General features: G+C 34.1%; 2 protein-coding genes across 4 annotated transcripts in view; one reads left to right on the top strand and one right to left on the bottom strand.

The window, feature by feature from the left end:
• LOC142354325 (ras-related protein Rap1-like) overlaps positions 1-23,777 on the bottom strand; it is a 519,643-nt gene that overhangs the window by 384,023 nt on the left and 111,843 nt on the right. The window lies entirely within an intron of this gene.
• On the top strand, positions 1,547-14,553 carry LOC142354022 (uncharacterized). Of its 3 annotated transcripts, XM_075406282.1 has the most exons (4): positions 1,547-1,690; positions 1,781-1,829; positions 7,375-7,569; positions 14,097-14,553. In XM_075406282.1, exons 1-4 carry the CDS (start codon positions 1,594-1,596, stop codon positions 14,380-14,382), a joined length of 627 nt encoding a protein of 208 aa, XP_075262397.1. In that variant the 5' UTR covers positions 1,547-1,593; the 3' UTR covers positions 14,383-14,553. The 3 variants fall into 3 exon arrangements, with proteins under 3 accessions (XP_075262397.1, XP_075262398.1, XP_075262399.1); XM_075406283.1 differs by lacking the exon at positions 1,781-1,829 and having other exon boundaries at positions 1,630-1,690; XM_075406284.1 differs by lacking the exons at positions 1,547-1,690; positions 1,781-1,829 and adding an exon at positions 4,171-4,193.

Genomic DNA, 23,777 nt, shown 5'->3' with positions numbered 1-23,777 from the left:
TGGCGTTGAATGCGTTGAATTTATGTAAGATCTACGCTAAATTCAACGCAAAATGTGTAAGGTCTACGCTTATTTCAACGCAAAAAATGTAAGACCTACGTTAAATTCAACGCAAAATATGTAAGATTGGCGTTGAATGCGTTGAATTTATGTAACATCTACGCTAAATTCAACGCAAAATAAGTAAGATCTACGCTAATTTCAACGCAAAAAATGTAAGACCTACGTTAAATTCAACGCAAAATATGTAAGATTGGCGTTGAATGCGTTGAGTTTGTGTAACATCTACGCTAAATTCAACGCAAAATAAGTAAGATCTACGCTAAATTCAACGTAAATTATGTAAGATCTACGCTAAATTCAACCCAAAATATGTAAGATATACGCTAAATTAAACGCAAAATATGTAAGCTCTACGCTAAAATTCAACGCAAAAATTATGTCAGATTGGCGTTGAATGCGTTAAATTTATGTAGATATGAGCTCAAGCGTTGATCTTAAATAAATTCAACGCATTCAACGCCAATCTTACATATTTTTGCGTTTTTTAGCGTTGAAACCTCGGCCCGGGATGGTTGTCTTGATGCTACAGTCAGCTCATTTAAGCATAAAAACGAGGGTAACAAAAAACAAGAAAGTTTTGTGGATATTTTCTAGCTGGAACGCCTTAAGCGACTTGGACTAGAAAAAAATTCTATCTATGCATTGATCACAATTTTAAATTTAACTCTGCAAAACCGAAATGAAGTAACATCTGAACTTCACAAAAAAAAATTCGGAAAGAGGGCATCCAAAGAAAATCGAGGCTCAAATATAGATCTGAAAAAAACAAATGGTATCTTTTCCGTTTGTGCCCCCACCTTAGTGGGCGCATATTATTTGCGCCCCCCAGACACACGTGCCATATTTTTACACCATGATTTACTGTGTAATGGCACTAAGTGGTTACTCAGTTTCATCAACGCTTTAAGAAAGCTATTTTTTCACTCCAATTGTTTAATTCAATTTTATTGTAGTGAGATATCAAAAAAAATTAACTTGGATCTATTCTGTCCCCCCCCCCCAGTGTTTTATACGCCCTCTAGTTACAAATTATGTGTTGTTATATAACACGTTACTATATAAAAAATAACACGTGCGCCTGGGGCGTAAAAAATATGAGCCCACTAGGCTGGGGGGGGCAAAAAGGATTAGATACATTAAATTTAGTAATTAATGGTTAAGTGACTGTGTTTGAAGTCACTGAGCACATCTGGTGTTCACTGCTTTGGGACAGTAAGAACTTCCAAGTGACTTCAGCAGAGTCACGTAAACATGGTTAAAACACTCACGTGCACATTTTGAAATGCCGAAAGTCTGCAGTGCCAGAAGTCAAAAAGCCAGAAGTCGCCATTTAGCCAGAAATTGAATTCCGTTAACTTTCGTCATTGTAAAACGTGCGCATTTCGTGTTTTAAGCATGGTTAAGTGACTATTCAGAAGTCACTTCGAAATTCTGACCTAATGTCTCGAACCGCTCTGCAGTTCTCGATAAACGCCAGAAGTTCTCAGTGACCTAAACATTACTTAAAAGACGAATGGCGTGCGTTTTCAAATGACAAAAGCCAACGAAAAAAATACCTCCGGCCAAGTAGAAATCTCTGGCATTTCAACTTCTGATGTTGCAGATTTCGGCACTTTAAAATGTACACGTGAGTGTTTTAACGTGGTATGTTTAAAATAACTAATTATAATTTGAAATGAGGCTAAATGTGACTGTAACAGCTAATTTTCTATTTTAGACAACCGTGTGCGTTTTGAAGTCTCAGTTTCGGTTGTATCGTGTTTAAGGTATTTCTTTAAAAATATTCTAATTTTTTTGGCATTTAGTCGGCTTATTTCATAATTATTAGCAGTACTTTGAATTTCTTCTAACGAACTTTCATTCTGTCAGACTTCAACTTTCCAATCACAATTTACAACAATCACAAATGAGATGATATTTTACTTCTTCGGATCTTTCCCGTTTGTGTCGCCCCAGCTTAGTGGGTGCATATTATCTGCACCCCTAGACGCACGTGCCATATTTTTTCATTATGATTTACTATGTAATGGTACGTGCTCTGTAACTGGGGCGCATAACGTACTGGGGGGCACAAACGGAAAAGATCCACTTTTTCTTAATATAAATGTACTTAAAACAATCCCATATTTGTTTTGACTGATCTCATTTACACATAAAAACAAGGAGTAGGAATACACAAGGAAGTTTAACTTTTCCTGGCAAAAAAGCCTTAAGCGAGTTGGATTGGAAAACTCTATCTAAACATGTTCTGATGCATTTTCATAACTAATTCTCCAAAAAAGAACTGAAGTCACATCTGAACTTCAGACGAAAACTGTGCGAAAAGAGAGCATGTCAGGCAAAACAGGGTGCAAATATAGATCTAAGATGAAACAGATGTGAGGTTTGATTTTTCAGAAAATGGACAAAATTTCAGCCCACTATAACCGCAGGATTTCAGAGAACTAAGCAGTTTCACTGTTTTTTATCAACGCTGATTTAAAGAAAACTTTTTTCCATTCCAATTGTTTAATTCAATTGTTTTGCATCAACTAAATATATCACAGTGAGTTGCTATTGAGAATCAACCTGAAATTAAGTAATTAGATGGGCTTATTTTAACTAAATATACACTAATTATTACTACTATACTAATTATAATACTAAATTTTGTTTATGACATCTACCCTTTCATCATGTGCACTCGGTTGTATCGTGCTAAAAGTAATTTTTAGAAAAAATATGTTCTCTTTTCTTTGGCATTTAGCCAGTTTGTTTCTTAATTATTGGCAATATTCTAAATTTACTCAAACATTTTCATCCAGTCAATTCATTAATGCATTGAAAGTTTCAGTTTTTCCATTATAGCTCCCCAGTTTAGTGGTCAAATTACCTATAGCCCCCCTCCCCAACATACTAATTGTAACATGATGGAGGCTAAAATTTCATGGGGAGCTATAATGGGAAATACTCTAAAGTTTTTTTCTAAATATCAGTTTGCAACTCAAAATCGTCCTGATCAATAAACATTGCGTTATCGTTTGCTTGCATAATTCATGGCCAGCGTTTCTCTTCATACTATTCTGATATGCGCGTAACATAATACACGCATATCAATTTTTCACAATAAGGTTAGTTGGACAGACCAGAACTAAGATGGGGTCAGATAGGAGAAAATACCAGGACGGAAAGCACCCCCTTATGAGCCCCTTATAAACAAATGTCACATACACAATTAGGTCACGTACGAGGTGTGCATTGGTTCTGGGTTTCTTAGTATAAGTGTATGATCTATAATTAGGGCATCTACGTCCAAAACGTGAAGCTGGTTCAAAGGAGAGATGACTGTGGGGGTGTTTTGATTGTACCTTTGGGGCTTTCCATCATAGTCACCCCCCATGAAATTATAGCCCCCATTATGGTATGATTACCATGATTGGGGGGGGGGGGCTATAGGTTATCTGACCACTAAGCTGGGGGGCTATAATGGGAAAGACCCGTACTTTTTATGGTTCTTTTGATACCACAGTTAGCTCAATTATGCATAAAAACGAGAATATCAATATGCAAGAAAGTTTGACATTTTCCAGCTGGAACGCCTTAAGAAACTTGGACTAGAAAAAAAATCTATCTAAACATGTATTGATCACAATTTTAAACTTAATTCTGTAAAAAAGAAAAGAAGTAACATCTGGACTTCAGACAAAAATTCTGAATGTTAGCTTTCAATTTTTGGAAGATGAACAAAACTTCCGCCCACAACAGCTGAGGGATTTCAGGGAACTAAGTGGTTTCTCAGTTTTCATTAACGTTTCAAAAAGCTATTTTTCACTCCAATTGTCCAATTCAATTTTTAGGCATCAACTGCAGAAAAAACAGTTGCAGTGAGTTATTATCAAAAAATAAAACTTAAGTTTAGTAATTAATGGTTAAGTGACTGTGTTTGAAGTCACTGAGAACATCTGGTGTTTACCGCGAAGCATCGGGACAGTAAGAACTTCCAAGTGACTTCAGCAGAGTCACGTAACCATTATTAAAATAGGAATTGCGTGCGTTGACAAAAGTCAACGGAAAACAACCTCCGGCTAAGTAGGAACTTCTGGCATCTTAACTTCTGACACTGCAGATTTTCAGCATATTAAAATGTACAAGTGAGTGTTTTAACGTGGTATATTTAAATTAACTAATCATAATCTGAAACAAGTCTAAATGTGACTATGACATATAATCTTCTATTTAAGACAATCCTGTGCACTGGAATGTATCGTGTTAAAAGTATTTTTTTTAATATTTTCTAAATTAATTGGCAGTTAGTCAGCTTATTTCTAAATTATTAGCAGTACTTTGAATTTCCTCTAACAAACTTTCATTCTGTCAGACTTCAACTTTCCAATCACAATTTACAACAATCACAAAGGAGATGATATTTTACTTCTTCGGATCTTTCCCGCTTAGTGGGTGCATATTATCTGCACCCCTAGACGCACGTGCCATGTTTTTTATTATGATTTACTATGTAATGGTACGTGCTCAGTAACTGGGGCGCATAACGTACTGGGGGGCACAAACGGAAAAGATCCACTTTTTCTTAATATAAGTGTACTTAAAACAATCCCATATTCGTTTTGACTGATCTCATTTACACATAAAACAAAGAGTAGGAATACACAAGGAAGTTTATCTTTTCCTAGCAAGAAAACCTTAAGCGAGTTGGATTGGAAAACTCTATCTAAACATGTACTGATACATTTTCATAACTAATTCTCCAAAAAATAACTGAAGTCACATCTGAGTTCAGACGAAAACTGTGCGAATAGATAGCATGTCAGGCAAAACAGGGTGCAAATATAGATCTAAGATGAAACAGATGTGAGGTTTGATTTTTCAGAAAATGGACAAAATTTCAGCCCACTATAACCGCAGGATTTCAGAGAACTAAGCAGTTTCACTGTTTTTATCAACGCTGATTTAAAGAAAATTTTTTTCCATTCCAACTGTTTAATTCAATTGTTTTGCATCAACTGAATATATCACAGCGAATTGCTATTGAGAAATCAGCCTGAAATTAAGTAATTAGATGGGCTTATTTTAACTAAATATGCACTAATTTTTACTACTATACTAATTAAAATACTAAATTTTAATTATGACATCTACCCTTTCATCATGTGCACTCGGTTGCATCGTGCTAAAAGTAATTTTTAGAAAAAATATGTTCTCTTTTCCTTGGCATTTAGCCAGTTTGTTTCTTAATTATTGGCAATATTCTAAATTTACTCAAACATTTTCATCCAGTCAATTCATTAATGCATCGAAAGTTTCAGTTTTTCCATTATAGCTCCCCAGTTTAGTGGTCAAATTACCTATAGCCCCCCTCCCCAACACACTAATTGTAACATAAAGGAGGCTAAAATTTCATGGGGAGCTATAATGGGAAATAATCTAATGTTTTTTTCTAAATATCAGTTTGCAACTCAAAATCGTCCTGATCAATAAACATTGCGTTATTGTTTGCTTGCATAATTCATGGTCAGCGTTTCTCTTCATACTATTCTGATTTTGCCGCGACGTTCCCGGACTTTTTGAACAAATATTTCGGATCTTCTCCGTTTGTGTCCCCAAACTTAGTGGATGCATATTATTTGCACCCCCCAAAAGCATGTGCATTATTTTTACATAGTGATTATCATGTGATAGCACGTGCTCTGTAATTGGGGAGCATAACTTACTGGTGGCCCGCAAACGGAAAGAATCCATAACTTCTATCCGATTCAATATTTTACAGAGATATATTGAAATGGATATCTTTTCCGCTTGTGCCTCCAGTACGTTATGCACCACCAAGTTAAAGAGCACGTTTCTTTTCATAGTAATTCATTATGTAAAAATATTGCACGTGTGGCTGGGAGTGGGGCTTACGAAGAAGTAGCTGGGGAGCACAAAAAGAAAAATGCAATTTACATAATAGAAACCGGCGCCACAACAAACAAACTTTATTATTAAAGTTTTCAGATTTTTGTATCGGCAAATTATTGTACTGTATTGTACTCAAGTTTGTAAAAGTTTTCAGTGAAAAACAAATTTTCAAATTGTGGACGAAATATTTCTCTAGACTTTGAAAGGTCTATTATTTTTCTTCTAAAGTTGAATTGTTTTTTCCCGGGAAGCAAAAGAAAAGTTGTTTTCAATTCTTTTAACCCCAAAACAAAATTAAAACTCAGTGGCTCGTTTTTTGGATCTATTCTGTTTTGCCCCCCCCCCTTTAGTGAGCTTATATTTTTTACGCCCCCCAGGAGCACGTGCTATTTTCTTACATAGTAACGTGCTATATAAGAACATATAATTTGTAACTGGGGGCGTAAAAAACACTGGGGTCCACAAAAGAATAGATCCCGTTTTTTTAATGAAGTTTTAAATCACGGTGTGCTACAGGTGAACTCTTTTGGGATCTCTCAATTTTTTTCGATAGGTGAACAATTTTTTGTCTAACTTAAACACAACGGAATAAGTATTGTCTGTTGTGGAAAGGAAAGTAGTTCGCATTGAAAAGTGAAGGAAGTCTTATTGCAAACAGGCGAACAAGTAGAGATGAACAAACTAAACTTGAATGCAAATAAAGCCAAATTCATTTTTCACGCAGAAATTTTGATTGAGATTTTTTTTTGATAAAACCGAAGTTCTCATAGCAACAAAATCTTGAGGATGTTTTTGGTAATCAAACTGGCAGTCAATTTAATTTTACTGAGCAACAAAATAAAACGCTACAAATTATAGCTCAAGCTATACAATCAATTTACCTTATAAGAAATCGAATTCTTCTATAAAAGCACATTCTTGTTTTAAAATCACTAGTGTTCTCACTCTTATCTTCTTTTTCATAATAATTTTCCAAAATTTATCTGATAAAAACCAAAATCGCATTCATCGGCAGATTAAATGGGTTTTAATGGTCTGCTTTCCAAAAATATATATAAGATTCATCGAAAGATCTACTAGTACAGAAAAAGTCCTTCCAGCTGAGCTCATAAAAGCCAAAATCAAATTTCACTATAACATAGTCCAACCAGAAAATTTTGAAAACTTTTACGGCTGTCTGAGTGTTCATCAAAACGCTCGAAAAAAAAAACACTTCAAAATTGGACAAATTGTCAAAACCAACTTTGGATTGAATTCGATTTTACGTCAATGCGAACAAAAACGGAATTAATTATCACATTACCTTCGTTTGGCATTGCCCACCCTTGTTTAGAATTAATTATCACATTGCCCACCCACCCACTCAACAAAGAGGTCACAAAACTGAAAATTGAAAAACTTTCTGCAACTATTTAGGTTCACAATGCTCAAATACATGCTGCAGATACTGTTGAGTACCATTTCGGTACAAAAAAGTTTCCAAAATGTTGACCCAAGATGTGATAAAGACCTCTGGTTCGAAGTTCCAGTTGAGGACAACGAGCACACCTGCATCTGTTATGATCTCATGCCAATCACAAGTTTACAACAAGCGAGAGAAGAATGTGCCAGGTTAAACCATGTTTTATTTTAAACGTGTTCAGTAAATGCTTGCTAGTATGCTTTTTCTTAAACGATGATAATTAAAAAGAGAACAAGTTAGATTATGGATCAATAAATGGGTCTTTCTCATTGAAGCCCCCCCCCCCCCATAATTTTAGAATAGTGGGGCTATAATGGGAAAGACCCAATAATTATTAACATAGCGGTATAAAAAAGTTCACTAGTATTTGAGACCTCAAACTCAGAAACAAATTTTTGGAGTTTTGATCTTCAGAAAAGATGTTTTGGCTTCAAAACAGCTGAATGCTTGTTTTTTTTCATATGGAAATGATCAGTTTTTGCAATTTTCTCAACCAAAAACATCATTCCTTTTATTTTTTTATTCAAGAAGCCATAACTGATCGCATAAAAACAGTTCAAAAAGAACTAGCGCCCACAGAAACAACAAGAATAATAAAGAACAGCCAACAAAAAATCAATCAGGGATCAACAAGAAATCTTTATATTTTTCCCAGAAATCATTCCCAGAAAATAGAAACAATAATTCAATAGACGCAAGACAGAGTTATTGTGGCTACAATTGATAAATGGATGAAGCTGATTAGCTGTAGCTTCAGTTAGATATCATTTAATGCAAGCAGTGATTTGAGGTCTTCCTAATGAGACTTTTTGGTCGGAAAACGCGAAACCCACGAGCCTGAAAACTGAAGAATTAGAAAAACAAGTTTTCAAGTGAAAAAAAAAACAGTGAACGAACTAATTTTCAAGAAAAAGTGAAAAAGGAAACGGCGGCTCTTTCCCATTATAGCCCCCATGAAAATTATAGCCCCAGGTTATGGTATAACTACCATGACTGAGGTGGGTGCTATAGGTTACCTGACCACTAAGACGAGGGGCGATAATGCGGAGAGAAAGTAATGCATTTTCTGAAATTCTACTCAGCGAATTTTAACAGTAACTGTACAAGAAAAAATATACAAAATTTTGCTTCAAGGTTGCTTGAGACGTTTTACCAGTTTCCGAAAAATTGATTAATGAAACCAAGAATACCAACTTTTGTACCGACCCCACTTGAGGGGGGGGGGAACTATATACCCAAATTGGTTTTTTTTGTTCAGTCAACTTTGGCCGATCGATATATTTGGTATCATTAAAAAGCTGGTCCCGCGTAGAATACAAAATAAAAAAGATTTTTTTTATTTTTGTTTTTTCCGAAGAGTTATCGAGGTTTGAAGTTTTGTGTGAACACGGGATATTTGTTCACTTTAAGTGTAATTTTTCTCCAAATTAAAATTTTTTCATTAGAAATAGTATTTCAAAATTAAATTTCACGCTAAAAAATGGACCAATTTTGTGTTCCCAACAGACTAAAGACGATAAAAAAGACTAGTCCTGGTCTCATAGGGAAGTTCACTATCAAAAAAAAAATCGAATTCTATTTGAGAGCTCTTTTTTATAAAACTTTTCTTTTTTTGATTTTTTAAGTCACGTAGAGACAAGTCATTTTTTATATCGAGGTTCCATTCATGACAAACCTCCTTTACACTCAAATGAAGCCCAATGAACAAAAAAACATCGTTTTCAAGGAAATGCTTCTGCTCTTTTTGGCTTCGATTCTGAGTTTTCGTAATTTTAAATGAAATTTTGAATTCCTTTTTGAGGTTTTACTAAATTTTTGGAGGCCTGTGGCATGGATTCATTGACTAACCGAGCGATATTTTGCATAATGAGCCCTAAATGAACATATCTAGTGCTTTGAGGGGACCGCTAATGGCTGTTAAAACTTGAAAAACAATTTTTCGACTTTTTTTTAAAATGAAAGAACCATAAACTTGTTATTGTAAAATTTAAGTCTGTCCAGGGGTGACAACACCCTCTTCCTTCCTAATGCAACTAATATGGATTTGATTAGCGTATTTATCTTCTAACTATTGGTTATATGACTTCAATGACACAAGATTTCATATTTTTGGATATTTTTATATCATTGGTTACTTTTGAAGTCTTATCACATTATCCAAATATTGATAGCTCCCATTGGCTTAAAGAAGCTGTTCAGTGGATCACAGATAAAGATTTCATAGTAAAATTTATGGTTTAAATGGCCTCGACACGTTCTTCTCGCACTTTTCTATTGAATTTTTGGTTTTTTTTTGTTGTTGTTTTAATAGTTATAAAACTTATTGTGAATTCTTATTGATTACCTCTGCGGGAAAAACATAAATATACTCCCATCGGGACACCTTCAAGCATATTTGTTGACTTCCGTTGAAAGCTATTGAATTTAATGGCTGTTAAGAGTTTAAAAATAATTTTTCGAAAAAATTTTTTGAACACTTACAAATCTTAAGCTTTTCCGTGAACTGTTAGTCAGTGTTAGTATTGACAGGACCCACCTGTTTTCTACTGAAACGAAAATTATCTGGTTAGCGGTTTTATCTCCTAACTATTGGTTATATGACTTCAACGACACAAGATTTCATATTTTTTTAATTTTGGACATTTTTGTATTATTGGTTACTTTTGAACTCTTATCACAATTTCCAAACATTATGCACATTATCAAAAAACTAATCCAATCCCATTGCCCTAGGGGGGACGTTCAGTGGATCACAGATAAAATCTTAAGAGAAAAGCAATTGGTTTAATTGGCTTCGAATCTTTCTTCTCGCACTTTTCTACTGCATTTTGGAATTTGCCTGTTTTTGTTATTGTTTTCACAGTCATAAGACTATATGCGTTTTCTTGTTAATTATCTGTGCATGAAAATTATTTTTTTCCTCCCATAGGGTTATGTTTGAGCGAAGTCATGGAACTCTGGTTAAAAATTTTGAGTTTAATGGCTGTTAAGAAAATAAAAATAATTTTTCGAATTTTTTTTTGCACCTTAACTGATCCTAAACTTTTTTTAGTGAACTGCTAATCAATGTCAGTACTAATAAAATCCCTTTCCGTTCTACTGTAGCCAAAATTAATCTGGTGAGCGGTTTTTTCTTCTACCTATTAGTTTTAAAACTATAAAACCAGGAGAAATCTTAATTTTTTTTTTAATTTTCGCGTAATTTATTATGTTTTTGGATCCTTTTGAAATCTTATCACATCATTCTACTGCTGATTGTCCCCATTGTTTTTTGGAGGAAGGTCGATGGATCATAGATAAAGTTTTCAGAGAAGAGCGTATGAATTGAATTGCTTAGACATTTTCTTCTGGCACTTTTCTACTGAATTTTTTGGTTTTTGCCTGTCGTTGTTGTTGTTTTCATAGTCAATAACTTGTCTGATAGTTGAAATATGATTAGCAAACAAAATTTTTGTCCCATCGGGGCATAATTTAGCGTCTTTACTGGCTGCCGCTGAAAGCTAATGAATCTAATGGCGTTGATAAAACGTGTTTTCTCGAAAAATTTGTGGTTCTAATGTATTTTTTCATTTTTTTGATTTCTTGAAGTTATATAGATAAAAAATCCCATTGCTCTTAAAAATTAATCGAAAACAGAAGAGTTTTTAGTGAATAAAAATCAATTTTTAATGCCTTTGACATTTTTCTCGCTCAATTTTTTCTTGAATTTGCCGTTTTTGTTCTTTAGGTAGGCTTAAATTGCTGACAGGTCTCATAGGCTTGTAATTTAGGACTGATGTTACCCAAAGAGGTTAGTTTATATTGAATAGTCTTAAAGTTAATGATAAACAATTTGAAATATTTTTCAAACTTTTCAGTTTTTGTTGTTCTTTTCGTCAAATTGTAACTTATTTTCATCAATGAGAGGTCCCATCCAATTTCTTGTATTTCAAGAGATAACATATCTATTGATATTATGTGTCATTGATGTTTTCTTTGTTAGACAATATGCGTTTTTCTAAACGTTTATTGAATGGTCAATTTTTGTGTTTCTTTTTCTCTTATTTCAGAACAAGCGCGTAATAACAGATCCCAATGGTTTTCAAATGTGGCCCAAGTAAACTTATTCAATCTCTCAGTATAATTCCTTCAACTGAATTAGTTGAAATAACAATTGAATTTAAAATACATAATTTTCAGATGATAGCTAATAGTTTCAATGGTAGCAACAGTTTGTTGTTCTCAAATCGTTTGTAATTTTTTGAGTTTCTCTTTAGTTCGTTTCTAATGTTTAGTCTAACCAAAGACAGCTCCTTTTGTTTCTGTTATGACTTTTTAGTGATTTTGCAAGGATTATTTAGTTAAAAGCTAATGTTGTTTGATTTTTAGAAATTTCTTGATGTAAAAAACTTGATGAATTTTTAAGTTTCGCCTCACTGTTTGTTCTTTTTGTCGACTTGTTGCCTAGTCTCATTAAGAACACTTTCCATCTGCTGTATTGTTGGGAAAAAAAAACTTTTGTAGTTAAGATTTTATCTGATTGCATTTTGACGTTGTTTTTTTTTAAATTTAGATATTCAATTTTTGCCGTAAAGTTTTTGTTTGTGCTAATTTGGTTGTTTGTTTTTTGGTCTCTTGGTCTCTTTAATATCAGATTACGTTGGTGCTGCAATGAGGCATGGCATTATGTAATTCAACTAATAGATAGGTTGTGTAACGATTGTTTTAAACTCCAACATCTTTTTTGGTTTTTCTTCATTTGGTTGACAATTTAGTCGAAAATGTATTTGAGCTCGGGCCGGAACATCATGTGCGAACGCACATTAACGAGCCGCCTTGTTTATTAGAAATTAGAGTTCTTCTATTCCTTTCTCCAAGGTTTTCAATCGATAACTCTGCCAATATAGAGGATAGCTAAAATTTAAAACAGAAATCAAGATCTACAGCTACAAGATAAAGCTGTTTGCACTTCCATTAAAAAATATTGTTAAGGTTCTTGTGTTCTTTTTGGACATATAGAAATAACTTTCTTGCCATTGATTGGTAACAAATTTCCGTTTATAATTGAAGTCTTTTTATAGTGATAAAAACACAATAACAAAACTCTGGCTAGCAATTTGAAGGGCCCAATTAAAATAAGCTATTTGATTTAGTATCAAAACTTGGAAAGTAAACTAGTGTTATTTTTGGCGGGTTTCTAATGAAATGAAGGTACAAACTGCATGCAAAATTTGTGCCTTTATTTTTTTCCATCGAGATTTTTAAATATAAGAGGATATCGAAAAGCACTTTCAATATTTATTCTTTGGAAAAACCGCATATCATTTTCGTCCTTCAGCGATACGCAGTCTAGATCCTCAAAAATGAGATCCGTTTCTTCATATTCTAGTTCTTTTTCGATCGTGTCTTGTCCCACCTTCGTGCTGGGGCTTAGCTGTCGACATATAAACAGACTGTATAATTCTAGAGAGGCACCAACATTGACAAAAACCACATGCTCCAGTACATAGTTAAAGCCGAGATTTCATGGGTTGATCAAGACTTTTTTTACACTTGAGTCCAGCATGTTCGTTTCATATGTACCGGAAATGATTTTTTGGAGATTTGTTCAAGTTACCTATTTTTTCTGTGGATGCTCAAGCGTCCACGAGCAACGCCAAAATATCATTGCAATAGTTGGTCCAGTAAAGAAATTAGCAAAAATCTGCCAAGAATTAACTTTTCCATTAACTTGACGCAAGGCAACTTATTTTTCGCAATTATATTATATTAAAAATCTGTTTGTGTATGTGAAACATTTAGTATAGCTCTAACAATAGTCATTTCATTGACAATGAGTTCAGTTTATTAATGTTTAGTCATTTTGATTTAAAGAATTTGAAATATTTGACATTTATAATAACAGTTCCTTTTTTCATTAAAATTTCTTGAGCATTGAAAAAAATGAAGGGCCATGCCCCATTTTTGAAGTTATATTCAATAGCAGTTTGTTAAATTGCGTGTAAAAATTTTGGGTTAAGCTTCAAAATTTGAGCCAAGCCAAAATCCAGCTTTACAATTGGGTCGAGCTGGGTTGAACTATTTGAGTCAAGCGTGTTCTTTTCATAAAATTTTTGGGTCGATGTTTGTCTATTGATAAGTTGAGGCCTTAACTTGCGTGGGTGCATATTATTTTTACATAATGATTTATTGTGTAATGGGACGTACTGCAACTGTGTGTGTGTGTGTGTGTGTGTATGTGGGGGGGGGGGGGGGTGCACAAAATACTGGGGGTTAAACAAAAGATCGCATATTCTGCAATTTTTCAAAATATGCATTGATCTCATTGGCAACAAAAGGCAGTTAACTAAATACACAAGAATCCTTGAGCGATATACAGAGCCAAGACCCACCCAGAAAGTCATCGCAGCGATTTTTATATAATCACTTGAAAATCATTTAGCCAAAGCCGGGGACAAGTAATTGAATGAAACCAATCTTTTAACAAATGTCGAATTATTTCCCCAGTATTTTTACACCCCCGTTACACGTTACTCAGCACGTTTCGTACCTTAGTAAATCATTATGGAAAAATATGGCACGTGCGTCTGGGGGGTCAGAAACGGAAAACATCCCCAACATCGGTCGAGAGCAATCTTTTCACAAGTCGAGGCATAGACCAGGGTTTTAAGGTCTCGAAAAACTTTATCTGTTTTAGATTTGATGCAACCGTAACCAACCCAGACACTGAAGATGAATTTGCCAAAATATCGTTTATGATTGTATCCATCGGGAAATTCAAAGGCAAAAAAACATACCTGGACTACGGGGGCAAAATCATAGCACTCGATTCGAAGTCAGATGAAGTTCCTGCCAGCGAAGTAGTTCCATCGGGTGAAAGCTTTTATCTGACTTGTAGGCTGGACAAAACAGCATGTGCCAAAAAAATCTGGAACGGGGAGTCGGGCTCACATGGAACTGACGATGGACCAATGTCGGAATAAAATGTTGCTGAATAATTTGGTTCGGGTCACAAACTCGGATTTATTCTGAGCGTATGATAACTGTTAAATAATAAAAAAGCCGAGTTAAATTCATCTGATGCATATGGGGGTAAATTAATATACATATTTAAAGCACAACAAAGAAATTTTGCGAAAAACTTTCCAACTTTATTTTCATTGTATTGAAGATGTGACCTTTTAGAAAAAACATTAGATAAATCGCATTGCTGAAAAGTTTTTTTATTGTTGAGATAATTCTTGACAACTCTTCAATTTTTCAAGGTCATTTGAACACAATCATAAGTAGTTTTTGATGTTGTAATTTTTGTTCCAATCACACTTGTAGGGGGGGGGGGGAGGAACTATATAATACTCAAATGGGTTTTTTTGTTCAGTCAATTTTGGCCGATCGATATATTCATCGTAGAAAAATGTGAGCGACATCATTAAACAGCTGGTCCAGCGTAAAAATCGATATTAAAATGATTTCTTTGAACTTAAATATTTTCGAGGAGTTATAGAAGTTTAAAGTTTTGGGTGAAAACGGGATATTTGGCATGATTTTGCGTAAATTAGCTCAGTTTTTGCTGAAAATAAAATAATGTTTTTCCGCTAAAAAAATGATTCAGAATTACATTTCAGGCTACAAATGAATCAATTTTGAATTCCTAATAGATTAAGGGCGATAAAAAAGGCTTGTTCTGCTCTAATAAGGAATTTTACTATAAAAAATTCAATTTCTCTTTGAGAGCTTTTTTAGAGTTTTTTAGAAAACGATTCATATTTTTTTAAGTCATATGTTCATATGTTTTTTAAGTCAATTTGAAACTAACTATTTTTCAAATCAAGCTTTCGGTAATGACATGCTTCATTTACAATCAAATTATGCCCAATGAATAAAAAATACGGTTTCAAAGAATCGCCCATCTTTTTTAGCTTCAACTCTGTGTCCGTAATTTTTATAAAATTTTAATTTTCTTATAGAAATTTTAGTTCATTTTTTAGTCCTATGGCAGAAATTTGTTTAGTTACAAAACGATAGGCTTCCTAATGAGCATTAAGGGAAAATGGGACAGCTAATGGCTGTTAGGACTTTAAAAATAATTTTTCGATATTTTTTTGAACTTTAACCGGTCTTAAACTAATTGTTGTGAACTGTTAAACAATCTCAGTAATGACAGGTCTATCTGCATTTCTACTGCAAACAATATTAATCTGGTTAGCGGTTTTATTTTGTAACTATTGGTTTTATGACTTCAAAGAGACGAGATTTCACTATAATTTTTTAAACATTTTTGGATATTTTTACGTGATTTCCTTTGAGATCATACTACAGTATCCCAATTGTTTGGCTTAGAGAAGACGTTAAATGGATTATGAATAAAATTTTTGGTGAAAAACGTCGGGTTTACTTGACTTCAACACAATCTTCTTGCATGTTTTTATTGAAATTTTGGTTTCTGCTTGTATTTGTCGTCGTTTCCATAGTCATAAGAGTTATTGCGAGTCTTATCGGTGAGGTATCAAAGACAACCATCATTTTTTTCCCGTTGAAGCATAACTCAGCGTATTTATTGACATAGTTCAAATCTATTGAGTTTAGTGATCTTGACGCGTTTTCCAAAAAAAGGGTTTTTGATATATTTGTTCCTAGTTGTTGATTTTTTGAAGTTTTATTGTGTCTCAAATATTTTTTGATGTCGAAAAATAATTAAATTTAGAAACTTTGTTTATAAAAAACTTATTTTTTTAATGGCTTTGACACTTTTCTCTCATTTTTTTTTCAAAATTGCTGTTCTTCCCCTTTTTTGTGTAGTCGTAAAATGCTGAGACGTCTCAGAAGCTTCCAATTGAGGAGTAAAGGAATGATAATTACTCAATGCAGTCAGTTTATAGCTTATAGTCTCACAGTTAATGATATTATTCGTTTTAAAAAGTTCTTAATTTTTTTTAGTTTTTGTTGTTCATTTCGTCAACATGTAACTTTCTCATTATTTAGAGGTTCCCTCAGATTCCCTGTAATATAAAAATCAACGTATCTGTAGATATTATGATGTAGTGTATGTTTGTATGTTTTTTGTTGGACAATATGCGTTTTGATTAATAATAATTGTGAGCATTTTTTTCTTCATTTCGCACGTTCGTTCGCGTAATAACACATGTAATAACAGATAATAAATAACAATTCACACAAAAAATTCAGATAGTGGCTAGATTTCAATGGCTTAAAAAAATTGGGTTGAGGCGAATTTTTTGTATATTTTTGAGTTTTTCTGCATCTTTATTCCGTTTCTAAGACCTGATTTAAACAAAGGCAAGTCCTAATGGTTTTGTAATGACTCTTCAGTAAATTTCTCAAATATTGTTTTTCTGAAGTCTCATAATTTTTTTGAGACGTTTGAAACTATTTGATTTATATTTATATTGGGGAAAATACAATCTGCCATACAGTTAAAAATTAAAAGATTTGCGAGGTTATGGTTTTATCTGAGAGCATTTTGACGTTGTTACTAGGTGCTGTTAAATTTAGATATTGGGCTCTTGCCTTGAATTTTAAAATTTTCTGATGGCATATTTTGTGAGCGCTGTAACGAGGCATTGCATTAATAGTCAATTATTAAATTTGAGTTTGTAGCAATTTTTGTTCACTTCGAATGACGATTTTTGATTATCTCTCCATTTGGTTGATAATTCAGTCGAAAAAAAGATGAGCTCGTGTCAGAACATCATGAGTAAATGCAGATCAAGAAGCCACATTGTCTGATAAAAATTGTGTCCTTGTACTTACAACAAGCGGGGAATATGAATTCAAACCAGTAACAATGGCAGACTATTTTTATGCTTGCGTTAATAATAATTACCTTTGCCACTACTTACGTTGGTGATTTTGATCAAATTAACGATTATAAAAGCGCGAGAAGAATAAAATGAAGAAATCACGCACTAAATACAATAATTATACTCGTAGTTTCCACGTGAACGCAATTCTGTCCATAAGATTTGAGAAAAAAGTCCTTTTTCGTCTTTCAGGTTAATTGACTGAGTTTCATAGTTTCTTATTTGAAGATCTCAATTTCGATATTAGAAATCATGCGTTTGTTTCTAGTTGTTTCTAGTTTGTTTCTAGTTGTTTCTAGTTTGTTTCTAGTTGTTTCTAGTTGTAGAAGTGCATCCGTTGTAGAACATTAATGTGGTCAAAATTTAGCTTTCTTTTGTTACAAGAGCACGTCTAGAATTAATCTCACTGGACAAGAAAGGCAAAATTCCATTCGCAATTTTGGCGTTTTTCTACTTGCATTATTTTCTTGAAGGTTGGAATAACATTGACATGCTGCATTGGCAGAAGGGGACATCAAGAGTTTCCTGAAGCATTAGTTGATTGAAATCACTTGTCGTTTGATTGTCATTTACTTTGAAGTTGGGTCTAAAATTTTAGTCTGAAACTTGGTCAATATGATTTGCACATTCATTGGTGGAAAAAAGGAGTAATCAAGTTGCCTAAAAGGGGAGCCAAAAATTAATCAAAACTACTGAGAAGAAGCGGGCGAGACCAAAGTTGGGCTGAATGTACGTGCCTTAGGCCGTTTTTACCTTAACGACTCTCATTTCTGCATCTCGTCCTGATCTCTTCAAGACTCTTGCCAGTGACCAAATGCCAATTGGTGTTTGGTTTTTCAACACCCAAACGATATTGTCCGCCTTTAGGGGCTTACCGTTACTGTCTGGCTTTTTTCATCGTCTACCGTGGATGGACAGATACTCTTTCACCAAGAGTCGCCATACATGGTTCAACAGCTTCTGCGCGTTATTCCACCTCTTCATCTCTGCAGGTTGCTGGTCTCCAATTCGTGCTTATGGCGAGGTATTGAAGGGACGCTGTATGGCTAAGTAGTATGGCGTTAAGGGTTCCTTTTTCTTGAGCCGATCTGCAAGTTTAACCAGCCATCTGGAGTTGAAGATTGTTTCCGTTTCCACCATTACTGTGAAGAATCTGTCAAAAGAGTCTTATTGGTCCTAGAATGGGGAGGAATATTTTTTGGCGCTCTTGATCAAAAGCTCAAAACACGGTTTAAAATATTTATCTACTCAAAATCAACCTTTCTTTTGTTACGAGAGCACACTTAGTTTTCATGTAACTGAACAAAGGAGTCAGAATTTTTGTTGCAAGTCTGGCAAGATTTTTAAATCATCTTTATATTCTTTACATTTGCTTTAACATTGGCAACCGCATCGAGAACGGAAAAAAGATTCAAAACGTTTTTATGAAACACTGGATGACTCATTCAAAGGTAACTGACATTAATTGATTGATTGGTTGCCGGAAGAAATCGAACCAGAAAAAAAGATCAACAGAAAAACAAGTACAGAACGTTTTGTGTTCGATTATTTCGCAAAATTTTTTTAATTATCGTAACCAATTTATTATTTTGTTCCGAAGTATTCTTTTTGCAAAATCCTCTGTTAAAAACAATTTGAGCACTATACGGAGAACGAAGAGCGCTATACGAATAGGAACTTTTTGAGGCTGCACGGGTGATTCAGGTTGTGAGAGATTTTCAATATAATTACGATTTCTCATGTAGATCTAAGCTCCATTATATGACATCCCGCAGCAATTATGAAAAAAATGAACTCTACAAAATCCATCAACCTCTTCTAGAAAAAGGCACTTTTTTGGGGTAAAAACAGAGAGATTAAAAATACAAAAAAAAAAAGAAAAGCAAAAAAATTGTTATTTACTAAACAGTGGTCAAAACTTGTCTGTTGTGATATCTTTAGCGGATAATCTAAAGTACTGCTTTTTTGTATAAGAAAGCGGAGACTTCATTTTCAATTGGCCTCACAGTGTGTGAAATGGTACCATCAAAGGAAGGGTCTAAATTTCAACCTTCGTTTACACAGATGTTTGACCTTTTCAGTATAAAAGAAAATCACCGTTCTTGGGTGAGGTCATATTCAAAGCAGTCTCAGTTTTGTTTTCCTTATTGAGATTTTCTCAATTCAGTCGCTTATCATTTCTAACGGTTAGGAATCTTTTGTTGTTACTCCTTGGCAGTACAAGTCAGATCGAATAGTTAGCCAAGAATCAGCAATTAATTGTAAACAAAGCAACGTAAGCAATTTCCAATTTGACCTGTTGTATGACAACCGCATTCGAGTTTTGATTTCAATAACGTGCACGCTATTTCGTAAGATGACTTACTCAGAATCAGCAAACTATTCCATAATTTTTTCAAAGCGTATTCACCTAAAACTTTTGTTACATAAATTTTGTTTGTTATTATAAAGTTATTAATCCAATATCTGAAGAATATTTCAGCAAGGCCAGCTTCCTTTCGCCCGAACAATTTAAACATTATCGTAGAATCACTTTCTTGGGAGAACAACGCGCAATCAGCTCGGAAAAGCTTGGTCCACACTATATTTTATCACAGAATTTTTTTTTCAATTTCGATTTTCACTCGGCAACATTTTTTGAAGTTGTAAACATTTTTGTTTGGCTTGAAGCTGACTCTGCGGACTATGGTCTCATTAATACACTAACCTATAATATTAGTTCCATTTTCAGAAAAAAAATTTGCTACTTGAAATTTGAAATTTAGAAAACTTTTTAATTAGCACGAGAGAAGACCTTCAAGTTACTGCCTCTTTGTCGCGTCTATAGCTGATAAAATCAGACTTTCGAAGTTTCAATTCATAATCGTATAAAGCAACGTTTTAGCAAAAAAAACAACTGTATTCAACAACGTATTAAGGCAAAAGCATCGTTTACTCGAAGGCAAATCTCGACCTTTTTAGCAGGTCTTAGTCTAGGTTATGGTTTTATCTGAGAGCATTTTGACGTTGTTACTAGGTGCTGTTAAATTTAGATATTGGGCTCTTGCCTTGAATTTTAAAATTTTCTGATGGCATATTTTGTGAGCGCTGTAACGAGGCATTGCATTAATAGTCATTTATTAAATTTGAGTTTGTAGCATTTTTTGTTGACTTCGAATAACGATTTTTGATTATCTCTCCATTTGGTTGATAATTCAGTCGAAAAAAAAGATGAGCCCCTTTCAGAACATCATGAGTAAATGCAGATCAAGAAGCCATCTTGTCTGATAAGAATGGTGTCCTAGTACTTACAACAAGCGGGGATTGTGAATTCAAACCAGTAACGATGGCAGACTATTTTTATACTTGCGTTAATAATAATTACCTTTGCCACTACTTACGTTGGTGATTTTGATCAAATTAACGATTACAAAAGCGCGAGAAGAATAAATTGAAGAAATCACGCACTAAATACAATAATTATACTCGTAGTTTCCACCTGAACGCAACTTTGTCCATAAGATTTGAGAAAAAAGTCCTTTTTCGTCTTTCAGGTTAATTGACTGAACTTCATAGTTTCTTATTTGAAGATCTCAATTTCGATATTAGAAATCATGCGTTTGTTTCTAGTTGTTTCTAGTTTGTTTCTAGTTGTTTTTAGTTGTAGAAGTGCATCCGTTGTAGAACATTAATTTGGTCAAAATCTAGCTTTCTTTTGTTACAAGAGCACGTCAAGAATTAATCTCACTGGACAAGAAAGGCAAAATTCCATTCGCAATTTTGGCGTTTTTCTACTAGCATTATTTTCTTGAAGGTTGGAATAACATTGACATGCTGCATTGGCAGAAGGGGACATCAAGAGTTTCCTGAAGCATTAGTTGATTGAAATCACTTGTCGTTTGATTGTCATTTACTTTGAAGTTGGGTCTAAAATTTTAGTCTGAAACTTGGTCAATATCATTTGCACATTCATTGGTGGAAAAAAGGAGTAATCAGGTTGCCTAAAAGGGGAGCCAAAAATTCATCAAAACTACTGAGAAGAAGCGGGCGAGACCAAAGTTGGGCTGAATGTACGTGCCTTAGGCCGTTTTTACCTTAACGACTCTCATTTCTGCATCTCGTCCTGATCTCTTCAAGACTCTTGCCAGTGACCAAATGCCAATTGGTGTTTGGTTTTTCAACACCCAAACGATATTGTCCGCCTTTAGGGGCTTACCGTTACTGTCTGGCTTTTTTCATCGTCTACCGTGGATGGACAGATACTCTTTCACCAAGAGTCGCCATACATGGTTCAACAGCTTCTGCGCGTTATTCCACCTCTTCATCTCTGCAGGTTGCTGGTCTCCAATTCGTGCTTATGGCGAGGTATTGAAGGGACGCTGTATGGCTAAGTAGTATGGCGTTAAGGGTTCCTTTTTCCTGAGCCGCTCTGCAAGTTTAACCAGCCATCTGGGGTTGAAGATTGTTTCCGTTTCCACCATTACTGTGAATAATCTGTCAAAAGAGTCTTATTGGTCCTAGAATGGGGAGGAATATTTTTTAGCGCTCTTGATCAAAAGCTCAAAACATGGTTTGAAATATTTATCTACTCAAAATCAACCTTTCTTTTGTTACCAGAGCACGCTTATTTTTCATGTAACTGAACAAAGGAGTCAGAATTTTTGTTGCAAGTCTGGCAAGATTTTTAAATCATCTTTATATTCTTTACATTTGCTTTAACATTGGCAACCGCATCGAGAACGGAAAAAAGATTCAAAACGTTTTTATGAAACACTGGATGACTCATTCAAAGGTAACTGACATTAATTGATTGATTGGTTGCCGGAATAAATCGAACCAGAAAAAAAGATTAACAGAAAAACAAGTACAGAACGTTTTGTGTTCGATTATTTCGCAAAATTTTTTTAATTATCGTAATCAATTTATTATTTTGTTCCAATTTTGTTCCGAAGTATTCTTTATGCAAAATCCTCTGTTAAAAACAATTTGAGCACTATACGGAGAACGAAGAGCGCTATACGAATAGGAACTTTTTGAGGCTGCACGGGTGAATCAGGTTGTGAGAGATTTTCAATATAATTACGATTTCTCAAGTAGATCTAAGCTCCATTATATGACATCCCGCAGCAATTATGAAAAAAATGAACTCTAAAAAATCCATCAACCTCTTCTAGAAAAATGCACTGTTTTGGGGTAAAAACAGAGAGATTAAAAATACAAAAAAAAGAAAAGCAAAAAAATTGTTATTTACTAAACAGTGGTCAAAACTTGTCTGTTGTGATATCTTTAGCGGATAATCTAAAGTACTGCTTTTTTGTATAAGAAAGCGGAGACTTCATTTTCAATTGGCCTCACAGTGTGTGAAAAGGTACCATCAAAGGAAGGGTCTAAATTTCAACCTTCGTTTACACAGATGTTTGACCTTTTCAGTATAAAAGAAAATCACCGTTCTTGGGTGAGGTCATATTCAAAGCAGTCTCAGTTTTGTTTTCCTTATTGAGATTTTCTCAATTCAGTCGCTTATCATTTCTAACGGTTAGGAATCTTTTGTTGTTACTCCTTGGCAGTACAAGTCAGATCGAATAGTTAGCCAAGAATCAGCAATTAATTGTAAACAAAGCAACGTAAGCAATTTCCAATTTGACCTGTTGTATGACAACCGCATTCGAGTTTTGATTTCAATAACGTGCACGCTATTTCGTAAGATGACTTACTCAGAATCAGCAAACTATTCCATAATTTTTTCAAAGCGTATTCACCTAAAACTTTTGTTACATAAATTTTGTTTGTTATTATAAAGTTATTAATCCAATATCTGAAGAATATTTCAGCAAGGCCAGCTTCCTTTCGCCCGAACAATTTAAACATTATCGTAGAATCACTTTCTTGGGAGAACAACGCGCAATCAGCTCGGAAAAGCTTGGTCCACACTATATTTTATCACAGAATTTTTTTTTCAATTTCCAATTTCACTCGGCAACATTTTTTGAAGTTGTAAACATTTTTATTTGGCTTGAAGCTGACTCTGCGGACTATGGTCTCATTAATACACTAACCTATAATATTAGTTCCATTTTCAGAAAAAAGTTTGCTACTTGAAATTTGAAATTTAGAAAACTTTTTAATTAGCACGAGAGAAGACCTTCAAGTTACTGCCTCTTTGTCGCGTCTATAGCTGATAAAATCAGACTTTCGAAGTTTCAATTCATAATCGTATAAAGCAACGTTTTAGCAAAAAAACAACTGTATTCAACAACGTATTAAGGCAAAAGCATCGTTTACTCGAAGGCAAATCTCGATCTTTTTAGCAGGTCTTAGTCTAGGTCACCAATTTACACTTATTCGTTCAAAAAACCGAATTTGTTAGGCTAAGCGATCAGTTTTGAGCCATTTTGAAAGTTATTCTTAGTGGGAAATCGGCCCTGGCATTTCCCAGGAATAGTACGTATGTTGCATTTAGAACGGAAAATCTAATCGAAAGTTTTGATATAATAAGCACAAAAATTCTCTATCTAATGATATATTTTATTCATTTCAATTTACTCGGTAACATCCTCCGGCCCGGAAGAAGATGTTGG

Source organism: Convolutriloba macropyga, chromosome 15, assembly GCF_964194025.1.
Source record: "Convolutriloba macropyga chromosome 15, txConMacr16.3, whole genome shotgun sequence".
NCBI lineage: Eukaryota > Metazoa > Xenacoelomorpha > Acoela > Convolutidae > Convolutriloba > Convolutriloba macropyga.
The sequence above is the reverse complement of the archived record's forward strand: the minus strand, read 5'-3'. Positions and strand labels throughout refer to the sequence as shown.